General features: G+C 50.3%; 2 protein-coding genes across 3 annotated transcripts in view; one reads left to right on the top strand and one right to left on the bottom strand.

Annotated features, from left to right (window-relative positions):
* Positions 1-624: 624 nt before the first annotated feature.
* CXCR5 (C-X-C motif chemokine receptor 5) lies at positions 625-8,597 on the top strand. Its single transcript, XM_071449428.1, has 2 exons — positions 625-1,749; positions 5,415-8,597. Exons 1-2 carry the CDS (start codon positions 1,639-1,641, stop codon positions 6,489-6,491), a joined length of 1,188 nt encoding a protein of 395 aa, XP_071305529.1. The 5' UTR covers positions 625-1,638; the 3' UTR covers positions 6,492-8,597.
* Positions 8,598-9,789: 1,192 nt separating this feature from the next.
* BCL9L (BCL9 like) overlaps positions 9,790-15,402 on the bottom strand; it is a 47,724-nt gene continuing 42,111 nt past the window's right edge. For both annotated transcript variants that reach the window (XM_071449586.1, XM_071449587.1), the window contains exon 8: positions 9,790-14,427. In XM_071449586.1, the coding sequence (XP_071305687.1) occupies positions 13,268-14,427 (1,160 nt within the window). In that variant the 3' untranslated portion in view covers positions 9,790-13,267. The remainder of the gene's footprint in view (positions 14,428-15,402) is intronic.

The raw sequence follows: 15,402 nt of genomic DNA, 5'->3' as shown, positions 1-15,402 counted from the left end.
GCGTGCGCCACGCGTTACGTCCCGCCCAGCGTGCGGCTGCCCGCGTGACCGCGCTGGCCGCTCGCGCTGCTCCCTTAGACCTGCCCCTCCCCTTTGAACCTGGAAACGTAACGGGGCTTCGCTATGTGCCCATTAAAACAACACAAACGTAACAATGAGGGACTGAGCCACAGCTGTAGGAGTCGTAACCGCCGATCGTGACAGGCTGGGGATTGGCATTTGTTTTTAGACAGGTGTTACTTGGACGTGGATTTTGACAAAGCGAGACACAATGGGAGTGTAATCTTAGTAGTTACTGCTTTGCAGACAATTTTTTCCTCAAATGTTTTTGCAAAGTACATGCAAAAGGACAAGAACATTCCCGGGTTTATCTAGTTCCTGACATCTACAGCTGTCTCTAGGTGGTTGTTTTTCCACCTTCAGCAGCAAAAGCACAAGCTCCACCCTCCAGTTATAGCTGGTTGAGAACATTCTTCCTGACCTTTCTGTCTCCCGGGCCCAGTGATCCCCCACTCGCCTTACCCCTCAACTCTTGCAGCACGGGGCTTGCTCAGTCTGTGTTCTCCCTGTCAGTGAGGCACAGTGGGAGCTCCCTACGGCCTCCCTCCGGTTTTGCTGCTCTCCATCCTCTCAGGAGAAACAGTGCCCAGAAGCTGATGAGCACGTGCAGGTGCACACAGAAGTCCTCACGGCAGGGGAGGACAGCGACATCCTCGGGGCAGCAGGTGCCCAACAAGTCGGGATCTAAGAAACAGGAATGGTTGTAATCCAGCAGTGCTCACGAGAATAACACCACCTCCTCCTTGACCAGTCCAAAGTCCCACCAGAGTCCTTGCTGGTAGAGAGGCCTTGATGCAGCTGTATCTAGACAAGAGGAGGACAAGAACTCTGCTTGTCAAACCACCTCTGCTGCTCGCACAGAAAAAGCTTTCTGCCAAAATGCCAGCTGCAATGCCATCCTACTCTGCTGACTCAGACCGGGGCATTCTCACTGTGAGTCTGTTGCTGTGACACCACTGAACAAAATGCCCATTTCCCCGAGCAAAAATCTTGATTTTCCATCCTGATTCTCCTTTGTTACTCTTGTGAAGTCAAGCTGCCCAGCTAGCCCTGCTCTAGACTTGCAGCGTGGCTGCCAAGGCCTTGCTTTCCTGTGCAAGCCACCTCACACTTCCCCAAGCCCAGATGGGGGGTGAAGCAGCAGAAGATGGAGCAGAAGACAATTACAAGTCAATGTGGTTAAAGCAGCCAGGAGGACCGCAAGGCAGATGGTGATGATCATACAGACCATACCCATGCTTCAAAGTCCTACACAGCTCCAGAGAAGTACCTGGATCCAGGAGGTTTCTGGTAAGGATGGTCCTTAGCACAGACCTTTTCAAAGCCTTTCGGACCACCTGTAACAAGGACAGCTGTGGGCAAGAAGGTTTCCAGGGAAGACCTAAGATGTTCTGGATCTTCTGTGGTATAGACCAAAGGAATATGGACTCTTAAATATGTACTTTAAAAGTCAACTTACAGCACTAGTAAAAAGATGATAAAGCTAGATGTTAGTCTTTACATCAATCAGGTGCCTGGAGCTCATTTGCCTTGCAAATACTCAATTGTTACATTCAGTGCTTCTTCCTGCTCACTTAAATGATTAACTCCACCCCAGAAAAGAACTTTGTCGCAATTTCTGGAGGAGAGACGGATCGTGCCCCTCAAACCATGGGGCCTGTCAGCTACTCCTCAGAGACCTATGACTTGGTGAGTTGGGCCTGGCTTTGCTTTGATAACAGGGATGGCAGTTAGAGCTGGGGTGGGCTGAAAGGCCAGGTTTCTGGCCATCCATCTTCTAACCCTCCTGTTGGCAGAGGCAGAGCTTGAGCCATTTCTTATGCCAGCGTAATCAGTCCTTGCATCCCTTAACATCCCTCTCTGCTGTTGCTTGCAGAGAGCTGGCGTAGTGTGGCTACAGCCACTGGGATCCAGGGATGCTGGGTATTCTGTTGGGGAAAGCTACCAGGACCTGTACTGGCAAGCACTAAGCCCAAGTACTGTCCTTGCATGAGGACACAGACCAGAGGCTCTGCAAAGGGCTAGGTGACTCACCTGGAGAGTGAGGCTCCAGCAGTCCTATCCTGTGCTGCCAGCCTCTCCCAGCTTCTGCTTCCTGCTGCCCTGCTGTCTGCACAGCCATTAGCCCAATGTGGGCATAAAACACTTATCCTGAGCCAGGCACCTTTTGCACCAGGCTTCAGTGGTACAAATGACTGTGTACACAGTGTGCAAAGCCCTGTACTCCTGATCTGGTCTCCTTTGACAACTGGAATACCCAAGCAAACCCTCTGTTCTTCTCTCTCCGTGTGTGAAAACCCTTGGTATGACCACCCTGCTTGCTTGCTCCACGTACCAGCTTCCATACATATGTCTCCACATACGTACAGGCTCCACATACACTCTGCTGAAAGGGGAACATGCAGTGTATTTACAAGAGAGGACTTTTAAAGAGTGGAAGATAAATTGCAAGTACTACTTCTAACAGGGAGTGATGACACTAGGTATTCTACCTCATAGTTCTCTTCCCAGCCTTTACAAGTGAAAAAGAGCAGCTGCACCTTATAGAGTATGCTGTGCTATCCAATGGCAAGGACACAGCAGCATTATCATTACCCTGGTTTTCAAATATTGCATCTCAGAATTTATTTTTTTACTACAGTGGCTCCCTGCAGCAGACCTCAGGATTAGTTATTCCAAAAAGAGAAATGTTGGATTCAATTGTTACCAAATTTTCTGTTCCTCCTTTTTTCCTACACACCAGGGAAGAGCAAGCCCTACCCTTCATGCAGAAGACCTGTACAAAGGTCCCTCTGCATGCTCACTGTTGACTTATCCCATCCCTGATCAGGCAGCCACCCACTTCAGTCCTTGAATTGCAGCACAGCTCCCAGAAGCCTCACCTTGTCATATTCAGTGCATCTCCCGCAGCTCTGGTCCCTGCCCTTCCTGTCTCAGCCCAGACTCTGATTTTTCATCCTCTTTTATTTGTCTTCAACTAATCTCTGTCCACTCCTATCTCTCTGTGCTGCTCTGCTCAGAGGTGCAGGCAAGGACGATTCAAACACAGCTCCACATACGCTTCCCCTACCCACAACGAGTGGTTTACAGTAAGAGCCCTCCCTACCTGCTCCCCATCAGCAATCAGATGGTGTCTGATAGTGGCACTCAGCCTCTGCACTTCCGGCTCCAAATACCACGTGATGCTGGAAACTGGTCAGCAGCCAAAGCCACTGAACACCAGCCAAGCTGCCCATGCACTGCCATCGATGGTGCTGGCATGGCTCCAAGGGAGGACTGACACTCCAGCCAGCAAACCCTGCTATTTTCCATAATTTCATTTTTCCCTTCAAAGCTTTTTCCCTTCAAAGTCCAACCTATCCCCAGTGAAATTTCCCATTCCAACATACAATCTCTTTGGAGTTTTCAGCACGGTCACCTGCACTGCCTGAGCAGCCTGGTTTGGTCACTACACAAAATTGCAAAGGTTTTTAGGTTGTTTTGCTTTTTATCAGAGAGGTTCAAGGATCTGGCCTTGGCCAACACATCACAGATTTCTGTGTGTGTTGTTAACTCCTTTTGAAAGGTCCAGGTACAGAATAGGCAGGAAATACTTTCAGCTGGGTAGGAAAATAACTGGGAGGGATTTCTTAAGGCCCAAAATCATACCCTAAATCAGAAAAATAAAAGTTCTTTAGTAATACAAAATGCTTCTCACCAAAGGCTTGCAGCCCTACAGTTAGATTAGCAAGAGCTGGGCAGGGTTATTCCACAATTTTCCCAAGGACTCATTCCCTTGGGAAACTGGAGTGCTCCTGGGAAGTGGACCCTCCTACCATCCACTGCTTGGAGACTGCCTGTGCCTGCTGTCTGCTCTACAAGTCTGGTAATGCCCCATAGACTTATGCCCCATCAGCATGCCCAGGCTCCTCCTGGAACCATGCAGGTGGTTTCAGTAGCAGAGGAGTTTAGATAAGCCCCCACAGTCATGTGCAGAGGCACCCAGTGCATTACCCAGGGAAAGCTGCCTGAGAGAGAAGAAACATAAATCACCCTTCCTTAGCTAGGTATAACTCCAGGCTGGTCACAGTAATTTTGCTTTGTAGCCCCTTGGGTGAGCAAAAACCCCCCAAATCAGGTCTAAAACTGTGTAAAGCAGGGCTGGTATTTTTAGACAGGAACTTTGGCTGATGAGGGAAGGAGCAGCAGGTGCAAACTGCTGCAGATGGCAGTGAAAGGTATGAAAGCATTAGCAGAGACTTCCGCTGTGGTCAACACTGAAGTCTCAGCATAGGTCTCCAGAGAGGGTGTGGGTGGGGGACCTCAGGGTGACTGCTGCTGAGCTCTTCCCAGTTGTCACTAATATTCTAATATTGCCACAAGCCTCCTCCACTGCTCTCTTTTGTGCAAGGCCAGCTGAAGCATGACCACCATCCAGGGAGCTCATCCTGAGCAGAATTCCAGCTTCCTGGCACTCAAGACTTGCCCTCAGCTTCAGCCTGAATGCAGGCTGGTCAAGAAGATACAGCAAGCCAAGGGCAAGTCACATCTGCAGCAGCTCTATTGCACTTCCCTTACTGGATATCAGTCTGGGGTCTGAGTGGTGTTTTCCCTTCCCTTTCCTGCTCTGACTGCAATTAATTCAGAACTGAAAGCTTTATCAACAGAACAGATCTCTCTCTCCATCATCTATTCCTGTGGCTATGGCACCACAGCACCTCAGAGGCTTTCCTCCCATTGTGTTGAACACCTGCCCCACACCTTCCTCTGAGTGCATGGGAAGCGATCTCAAAGGGCAGCTGCTGCTGACCCCACCTCACCTTGCTCTTTCATAGGCAGCTCTCAGGCCTCTGAGGATGAGAAGAAGGGGACAGGTTCACTGCACAGAATTTGAGGTACAGATGTGCTGTGTGGTGAATCCTACCACCTTCATACCTGACAGCAGGCAGGCAGGACAGGAGTGGTCCATATAAGAAGTGGGTGGGAAAAATCAGGAAAGCTGGTAGAGGAGGGTTCCATTCTATGTGAGAAAGCAAAATTCGCCAGCAGCTAACTTGGCAAGAACCAGAAGATGAAACTGATCATCTGATTGGACACCAAAACATCCCCAAATACTCCAGTTAAAGATTATAGACTGAGCAGCCCTCACTGTCACAGATGGAGAAAACCCTCTCCACCTGCTGCTGCACCTCTTGGCAGTAGAGGAGCCTTCAATGCAAGAGGGGCCTCATCACACTGCAGACAGCATCTCCTCCTGATGCAGGTGGGCTGCAGGACATGGGGGTGCTCTGCTCTAGGTCTGCCAGGTGCAGCTGGGGGACTGGGTTCTTGTGTTGAGAAACTCCCCTCCATTAACAAGACTCTCTGTTCCCCAGAGCCAGGTGGAGCTGAGTGGTTACTATGAAGCTGAGAACACCACCCCTTCTTTGGAGGGCTACTTCTGCTTCAACCCAGCCTCATCTGTGGTTGGCAACCAGGGAGACCCCTTCAGAAAGGTCTTCATGCCCCTCATCTATCTGCTGATGTTTGTGTTGGGGACTCTGGGCAATGCTCTGGTCCTGGTCATTTTAGAGAGGTTCAAGCGGTCTCGTACCACCACAGAAAACTTCCTTTTCCACCTCACCCTCGCCAACCTAGCACTGTTGCTCACCTTCCCATTCAGTGTGGTGGAGAGCCTGGCTGGGTGGGTATTTGGGAGGTTCCTCTGTAAGATACTCAGTGCTGTCCACAAGATCAATTTCTACTGCAGTAGCATGCTGCTGGGGTGCATCGCAGTGGACCGTTACCTGGCCATCGTCTATGCGATCCACACCTACCGCAAACGCAGAGCTCGCTCCATCCACCTCACCTGCACGGCTCTCTGGCTCTGCTCATTGCTTCTGACTTTACCCGATCTCATCTTCATGGAAGTCTGGACAGATGACAGCAACCGCAGCATTTGCTATTTTCCAGAAGTTGGGATTGATGGAAACAATGCATGGCTGGCAACTCGCTTCCTCTACCACACCGTGGGCTTCTTTGTGCCTCTGCTGGTCATGTGTTACTGCTACATGGCCATCATCCGGGCACTGTGTCAGTCCCAGCGCCTGCAGAGGCAAAAAGCTGTCCGTGTGGCCATCCTGGTCACAGGCATCTTCCTTCTGTGCTGGAGCCCATACCACATTGTCATCTTCCTGAATACACTTACCAAGCTAGAAGCCTTCACCAAGAACTGCCTCCTGGAAGACCAACTGGACACAGCCATCATGGTGACAGAGGCCATTGGCTTCACACACTGCTGCCTCAACCCCATCCTCTACGCTTTTATTGGGGTCAAGTTCCGTAATGACTTCTTCCGGATCCTGCAGGAACTTGGCTGCATAAGCCAGGAGACCCTGCAAGAGATCCTGGAGGTGACAAGGAAGGGTAGTGGGATAGAGTCTGACAACACCACCTCCATCTCCACTTTCTAGCTGGGAAAGGCTGCCTGCAGGGCAGAACTGGCCTGGGTCTTTCCTTCCCAGTGGCACACTTGCTGTGGTCTCAATTACAAGTTTCACAAGCATCCCCACAACTTTCTTCACTCCTCAGGAAACAGGTCCAATAGCCACCAAACACCCAAATCTCATCAGACACCTTGCTTGGCTCTTCCTGGTTCTCAGACTTGTAGAGATCCATCTGGCAGCTGTTGGTGAATGCTGGATGTCTGATGGTCACTCTTGTGGAGCTGGATGAAGATGGTCACTCAAGTGGGTTGAAACTGACATTCCCACCTCTCCCTTGAAAAACGGACTGCAGGCATCTTGTGCACAAAGCCAGGCACAGAACTGGGGTGCCAGGGTTAAGGAAAAATGTGCAGCCAAGTGAATGAGTCATGTCAGTAAACAGGTCTCCATTTCACTAGCTAAGGTTGGTACACATGTGCTCAAGGGAAGCCGTGGGACTCAGTGGCCATCGCAACTGGAGAGATGCAGGTAGGACTGATGGGGGCTGCAAAGCTCAATCCAATGGCATGGGTGTACAGTGCTGGACACTCTTTGACTGCAACATTGTCCTCCTGCTGCATAACATCCCCCCAGCCTGCCACAACACCCTCATCTTCCCAACACAGCTCATGCCAGGAGGTCCTCCCACAGACTGAAAGATTTGATTGTCACAGACTCCTTTCCTGACACCAGTTGCATCCTTCTCCACCCATTTGATCTGTTTTACTGCTGTTATGATCTTCTGTGAGTGGCTGCTGAACTAAATGCCTGACTATGCAAAAGTTTTCCTTTAAGGAGGAACACTGTCTGAGGAGATGGCTTCTGTCTTGTGAGTGCACACAGGGGAGAGAAACCACACAACCTTGTAAAGCTGATAGTATAACTTTTTTTTTTTTTTTTTTTTTTTTTGGCAGCTAGTTGTATGGCTATTTATGGGTTCTGAGAGCAAAGAGACCCACTGCCCCAGAGTAAGGGAAAGTCTCCTTTGTTTTTAGCAAGGCTAGAGGAAATGTGGCATTTTGCTTTGCACTATGCTTTCTGTTAGTTTTCCTCCACCTGCACCTACAGGGCTTTCAGAGATTAACTGCATCCAGATGTAGAGAGGATAGACCTGGCTGGTGATCTTGCCCTGAACTGCAAGTATGCAGAAACTGCTCAGATCAGGGCAGCTTGATGATAATTTGCTTCACAGTAAGAGCAGCAGCTTTCCCCATCATTAATTCTTGCACCACAAGCTGGTGTGTGGGAAAGCCCCAGCAGACTCAAAACAGCTTGCTGCTGCCTAGGAGGTCTTGTCACAGTTTAACATGGCAGCGGGCCCACAACACTGCTCCATGACGTTTCTGTTCCTAAAGAGTACTGTGGCCTGAACTGTAGGAGAGCCATACATACCAATGTCACCCTCCTCACATGCACACTTTAAAATCTCCTCTACCCTTCACCTCACATTTTAAGCAATGTCGAAACAATGTTAGTTCTCCTGTGGCAACAGGAATTTTATGCTAACCTCACTTCTGAAGTTCATCCCACTAGCAGACGGCTCAGTCCCAGGTGAACTTCACAGTACTCAAGGGCCCTGCTAAAAAGACCAGCCAGTATGGAAGGGGCCACATTACCTCAGCCTGACTCAGGCAGAGATCTCAATAGCTTGATCTCACATTGTGACTTGAGGAGAAAACTCACCTAGTATAAGGCAGTCCTCCATTTCCTGCAGCACCGCATCTTCAAAGATGAAACTTTCAAGTAATGGCAGCTGTGGTTGTTCAGGCACATACATGCAGCAGAGAAGGGCAAGTCTCTTAAGCCTGCAACTGTGTTCTCCACGCTTGTACCAGTGAGAAAACCCATTGCAGAAGCATTGTAAACACCTCCCCAGTAGGTTATGGTGACAACTGTGTTTCTATATGAAAATGTTATTGAAAAAAATAATAAAGTATTCAATAATCAAAATATTTACAGTGGTCACAAAGTAAAAAGAAAATCTGCACTCAAATGAGAGTGAACAGACTACACATCTGTTGTTACTATAGCTTTTTGCACTGGTATGTACAAACCTTTAGGAAGTTTTGAGGTAAGCTGTAATAAACAGGTGAATAAAACACCAATCTTCTCATGTGTAGTGCTTGTAAGCATTTGTCTGTAACTCTGTCACTTTATTCAAGGGAGACGCATCAGAGAGGACTAAGTGGGCAGATGGCACCTTTCTGACAAGCTCTGCTCAAAGAGCTTAGAGGAGCACCTTCCTCAGATTCCCCTTCACCAGTGCCGCAGAAGGCTCTGCTGTGTTTAAAGTCAGTCCAGACCTGTATTACCTCTCTGCTTTACGGAGCCTCTTCCACTAACTGCAGCACCTCCTGCCTCAGTTTTACAGCAGCTGCTAACCTGACTGGAAAACTGCCCTTACACCTATATTTGGCCCAGACAGCCTGGGAATGGCTTGGCTCAGAGCTGGCAGACCTTCCCCAAAGAGTTGCCATTGTTCCTCCCATAGCTGCTTGCAGCCAGCCTGCTGAATGTGGGTAAGAAGAAAGCAAGAGGAACTTTCCTTCACTGCAGAGAAAGCTCTGCTTTCCACTCAGCAAAATCCTTACTGTCTCCTCAAAGGTTGCATGGCTGTCACAACACCCTGCCCCAGAGTGGGCTTCCCTGCTAAGCAGTCACACTGCCAAAGCCACCCCTGCAGCCCTCGGGCAGACCTTCATCCTCCCCAGTGGAGCTCTGCTCAGCCCCTATGCCACAGCTGCCAAGTGAGGCAGATGCACCCTGCCCACCCAGGCTACCAGCAAGGGGGATTGAGCCAAAGGGAGCTCCAAGGTGGCTTCTGCAGAAAGTAGGGAGATGATACGTGGGACGGCGATGTCACCACCATCCACAGCACAGCCTCTGCACCTCCAGTCCTGGACTGTGCTCTGCAAACAAGGCTCCAACAGACAAACCAGAGGAAGCCCTGGTCTCTGATGAAGGCAACCCCAAAGATGGGAACACGAAGACCCTCACAACAGCACACTGCTCTGCATTTCCTGCAGAGCAACCAAGTCTCCCAGGAGACAGATCTGGGTTCCAGCAGAGCATCCTGCTACGCACACACAGTGATCACAGGGCCGTGGCAGGCAGTGGCGCATGCATGGGTGAGTGCAAGTAAGGGAACGCATGAATGAACGTGTGCCTGGGAGTGCTGCAGAGAAGGGGCTCCCCCGATGCCCACACAAACCTTCCAGCACCTCGCACTCTCTCTCTCTCTGCTGCAGTCCAGTGGAAAATCATGTGGAAAAATACAGGCACAGGGTCAGGTCTTGAAATTTGTCTTTTTAATAAAAAGGCACCTATAAAACAGGTCAATACATTACAGGCAGCACAGATACCCAAAAACAAGCCTAAAAATTGTTTCAAATAAAAACCAATAAGATGTCTTCACATATTGTATTTATATATTTATATTTATATATATATTTATATAATGGTACAAAATGACTGGGGAAGTTTCTCCATGGGATGACAGAGAACAGGTCAGTCAACTTTACCTCAATGTGAAAGCTAATTCCAGATGTGTGATTATCCAACATACTGAAAGATGCAGTTTCCCAGCATTTGCTTTTTTGGAGCTGGAAAAACATGGCAAAGTCATGGCTAAAAGATGGGCAAACCTTCTACTGTGATTAGGTGGAGTCAATACACAGAACTCAAGGTGAGGAGCCGAGCAATAAACTACAAGACACAAGACTAGACACAGGTCACGGCAGCGGGCAACCAGCTGATGGCAAACCTTGCCCGAGTCTAACAAGGACTGGCTGTCACTGAGCCTCCAAAGGAACTCCTGCCACACTGCTGTTCACAGACATGGTTGGGAGCAGCGCCCAGGGCACAGGGGTGTTAGGCAGCATTTCTTCTCACCATTGTTCAGCCATCACAGTGGTAGGGGTAGGGCTGGCTCCAGGGCAGTAAGATTTTGCAGAAGAGCACTAACTGCTGCTCCAGAGTCCTCAGCTCTGACCTAGCATCAGGACCCCTTCTATATCCAGGGCTGCTGAGTCAAAAGGCTTATTGGTCACTGAAGGACAGGTCTTCCTCCTGTTGCCAGGCAGAAATAGCATCACAATGCCATGTCCCTGTGAGCGCTCAGCACTAGTCTTCTGAGCACTGCACAGCATGTGCCACAAGCCTGCAGGCTCCTGCTGATACAGGGACAATGCGCTGCTGACACAGTGAGGACTGCAAGCCCCAGGCAACTTCTGTGTCAGGCTGGGCAAAAGGGACAACAGGGAAAGTACAAACACATGGCGAGCTCAACCAGGCTAAAACAACAGCTATCTACAGGCAAACAAAAAAAATTCCATATAGAAAATGTTATGGCTTCAAATTAGCCAAGACTTGCTGGTAGGTGATGAGCAAAGTTTGGGACTATAATTGGTATTTGGATGTTTATGAGAAGCTACCAGCAGCCAACAGCCTGAAGAGCAGCCAAGAGAAGCTACAGCCTTTCAGGCAAGTCAAGCTTAGAAAGAGCTACATCTGTTTGAGCCACGTCCTCCAGCATGAAACACACACTGAAAAGGATCAAGAATCCAACCAACTAACAAGTCAGGTCCAAAGCCTGAGCTGAAGATTATTCTTCTGCTCCAACTGTCTCAGCAGGAAGGAGAACTTCTCATGATTGTTCCTGTTTAACCACTTCAATCCATGTTACTTGCTCACATTTTATACAACAAACCCCTACAAAGCAGGAGACTAGAGCAGGATCCTTCCTCAGATCCAAACCCATGCTTCTCACCCAGCACTACAAAATGCCCCAAAGCTTCAGTGTATTCCTAACTGGACTTTATGATTCCATCTTCTCACAGACTGGATCAAGACAACTGCTGGGCTGACATTTCAGAACCCACCCGCCTTTCAAAACAGCTTGCAACCTGATAAAAAGCGTTGCTGTTCACTCACTACTTGGCAATCTCCCTTTCCAAAGCCCTCTCCTCCTGGCAACAGCAAGTTGGGAAAGATGAGCTCTGTTATAAGAGAGGTAGTGTGTTAAGCCTGGCTCTGCAGAGATAATCCTCCAAGCAGTGTTCCTCCAGCAATTGTGTGCCCCAGGTTCACCACTGGATACTGGAATTGCAAGTCCTCACAGAGGTCCAGAGATACTGTGATGTGTGCAGAAACGTGCATGCATCATGACACATTCCGCTCTGTGAAAAAACATGGGAAAGACCATCAGAGCTGCATGCAGGAAGACCTTATGGAGTACAGGATGGAGAGGGTGGAGTGCATCCAGAAAAGTCAGAGTTGTCCAAATGGCACGCTTTTCCCAGCCTAGGAATGAGAGATTGCAACTCAACTTTGGCCTCTTCTGTCTGAAGCACAGGACGGCCATGCTGCTGACACTGAACGCTGAAGTAGAGTATTGCACTCAAGGACAGGTCCTCTTCAAGAGCTGGGACCTCTCCTGTGCCACAGGGCAGGGCTGCTGCCAGTAGCTCAGGTTATCATGGAGTGAAGACTGCCTGCAAAACTCTACAAATGAAGGACTGATAGGCACAAGGAAAACCTGGGAAAAAGCCTTCAATGGCAGGGAAGCAGGACGCAGTGGTGAAGGGTAATGGATGGGTAATAGACTGGTGTAGGAAGGCTGCAGAAGATCAGGGTTCCCAGCTAGCCTCTCCTGGAAGCACTGGAATGCATCACCTCACTCACCTCAAAGCCCATCTGTCCCTACCCACCACAACATCTTGCCTACAGGGGACATAGCATGAAGGGAAGAGAAGGGAGTAGAGGTGACAGAGCTGATCGAGACCTTCAGGTCCAGCATGTTACCGTCTGTGAAGCCCAGATTCTTCATGCTTCTCCAGTTGAAGGGCCGGCATCCTTCCTGTCCCAAACACAGCAGCTTCTCCAGAGAGCAGCAACAGCTGCATCCTGCAAAACTGTGGCCTCTGCCCTGCCAGATGATCACCGCTCCAGCAGCATTTCACTGGGGCTATAGCTTGGCGGCCTCCCCCGGCCCAATGGCCCTTGTTCAGTGGTTGTGTTGGTGTACTCAGCATAGTATCCATGTATCCATGGGATCTGAGATCTGCATGACACTGCACCACCCCCTCTCCACACACATGCAAAACCATTCAGATTTGTGAATAACACAGGTCTGACAGAGTCACTCTACAATGGGATCTCTCAGCACCCTGTGCACCCTGGGGATCTTCCTGCCTCCCCCACGGAGAGATTTCAATCCTTGTACACTGTTGCCTTTAGCATGTTTTTCTCTTTCTGTTTTTTAAAACGAGTTTTGAGGCTTCTATTAAAACACAGAAATACAGGACAATTAAAAACCAGCACAAATTTTGCCTTTCCCAGCGACCTATTTACAGCTAGTTCCAAAAACCCTCTTGCACATTTTGGTTGCTTAAAAAGGAAGGACAAAAAAAAAGAGAGAGGAAAAAAGGGCAAGAAAAACACTAGACGGAGGAAAACCGTAAGTGAAAACTTTACAAACTGCCACAAGGTCTGGATGTCCCTGGCTGCCACGCAGGGTTCAAAGTAACAGCCCCACTCCCAGCCTCTTCACCCTCCCCTTCCCAAAAAAAGAAAGGAAAAAGAAACCCAATTCACATCAAGTTTACTGCACATCTGGTTTGCTGTGTAGAGGCAAATCCAATATGAAAAGCATCCCACGTGGTGTCCTCCACTGGCATTGGCCCCCAACCCGCCCCCAGAGAAAGGTTTAAAAATGTTTGTAGGCGCAGCCCCATCCCCGCCCCAGCCCTGAGCGCCAGTCAGGGTTAAAAAGGCAAGTTCGCCATGTTCCCAGGCCCAGGGATATAACTCATCTGGCTGTCCAGGGAGACACTCCTCTGCCTCATCTGGTGTGTGACCATGAGGTTCTGCTGAGGTGGGGGCCCCATGAGAGAGCCCTGAGGTGACATCATATGTCCTGTCTGGGCATACATCTCCCCTGACACAGACATGCTTCTCTGCTTGGCCTGCATCAGCATGAAATTCTGCTGGGCCATCAGGCTCTGCTGCGGAGACATCATGCCCTGGTGCATGCTATTGCCCATCATGCCTTGCTGGGGCGGTATGCCTGTCCTGCCCAGCATGGGCACTTGTCCAGGATGGCACATGGGCATGCTGAGTCCCCTCTGCACACCCTGCTGCCCGGGGAGGCTGGGAGCATTCATACCTGGACGCACGGGGGGCTGCTCAGCCATCATGTTCTGCAGGTTCATGAGGTGGAGGTTGGAAGGCTGAGATTTGGGTGCCTGGCTGTCGCTCTTGGGGAAATACTGCAAGGTGCTGCTTGGCTTCTCTGATGGGATGATCCTGGACAGGTCAAACTCCGGGATCCCCGTGGGCGTGGGGCGGATGACCTCACTGAGCTCGGGGTCGTTCAGCACCGACGCCACCCCAGGAAGCACGGACGGGTAGGGGTCACCAATCCGAGGAGGGATGTTCTTGCCCATCATGTGCTGCTGAGGGGGCATCTGGCCAGGCTGCTGGGAGGGAAGGTCCTCAGGTGGCAAGGGCATCCCTGGTGGGTAATGCTGCTGCATCCCAGGGCCACCTCCTGCACTGGGGGCCATGGGCATGCCTCCGGCAGGAGATGACATGGCATTGTGGGGCTGCTGCATGCGGGGGAACACGAGCTGGTTGGAAGGAATCATCTGTGAACTGTTGGGCACAGGGCCACACTGCTGGTTCAATGAGTCCTGGGGACCCGGGGGCAGCATCATGGGGTTCTGGGGGGGCACGCCCGCCCCTGGCCCACTTGGATGCATAGGAATGTTGGAGCCCAGAGGGTTTGGGGAGGACATCATAGAGGTGGGGGGTGGTTCGTGGGAAAGGGGCTGCTGACCAGGTAGGTTCATTCCCATGGGGCTCTGAGCGGATCCAGGCCCCACAGAGTTCAAGTGCAGTTGATTTGGCTGATTCCCCGTCACGCCTAAGGACAGGAAAAAGAAAGAAGAGTTAACCCTTCCTACAGACTTTTCAGGGCTGTAAAATCCACATCCTGAGAGCCTGCCAAGCAGTCCTGCTCAGAATGCCCTGAGTATGGAGCATGATGTTCAGAAAGCAGCTCCAAGATGGGCTTACAAAGCACCAACATCAGGAAAAAGCGTCTCCAATTCCAGGTCCTCAAGCCCACAAGCACCAGAGGGCTCTCCCAGCCTCATCCAGTCCCATGCTAGATTTGTAATTTCTTACATTCCCCTGATTTTAGAGTCCTGACTGGCTCTGTGTGTGCCTTACATCATGGTCTCATCAGGGCTCTCAGCTACCTGAAAGGCAGCAAGGAGTGACCCTTCACCCCTGCAGGCCACAGGGTTTGCCACCCAGCAAGCTCCAGTGACCACGCAACCTCGGGTGCTAAGGAGGAAAAAAGCAGAAGAGTCAGCAGCCCAGCACAGGCGCTGTCTGGGCGGGAAAGTCTGTGCCCATCAGAAAAGCAGAGCAGCCATCAGTGCTTGCGGAGGCAGCCAATGCATTTGCATGCCTTGCGGTCAACCTAAGTGACTGCTCAGCAGTGAAAGAGTCAAAAAGTTGATTTTTCATTTCCAAAACTGACAAAAATATTTATCAGATGGCTTTAGACCCCTAAATCAAGTGGTAGAGCATGCTGGAATTCCCCTTTGGGCTGGTCACCACGTGACCAAAAACACTCATTTGCCTAGATGTCCTCACCAGTGCCACCAATTAGTGGAGCGTATCTGGCCTACTGAAGTCACAACTGTGCTACAACACAGCCTTGCCTGTGCAGGCACTTGGGCTCCACTCAAAACACCAGACTCCCAAGCCCCATTCAGAGCATCCCTGTCCCACTGCACAGGAACACAAGGGCTCTAAGCACGAGACCTCTGCCTGCAAGTTCTGAACCTGACAAAACTCCAGGAGCCATGAAAACTCGGGCCAAATACAT

Source organism: Agelaius tricolor, unplaced genomic scaffold (assembly GCF_023055355.1).
Source record: "Agelaius tricolor isolate 1412-34295 unplaced genomic scaffold, bAgeTri1.0.p SCAF_29, whole genome shotgun sequence".
In the NCBI taxonomy this organism is placed as follows: domain Eukaryota; kingdom Metazoa; phylum Chordata; class Aves; order Passeriformes; family Icteridae; genus Agelaius; species Agelaius tricolor.
Note: the sequence above shows the minus strand (reverse complement) of the source record. Positions and strands in the feature narration are given on the sequence as shown.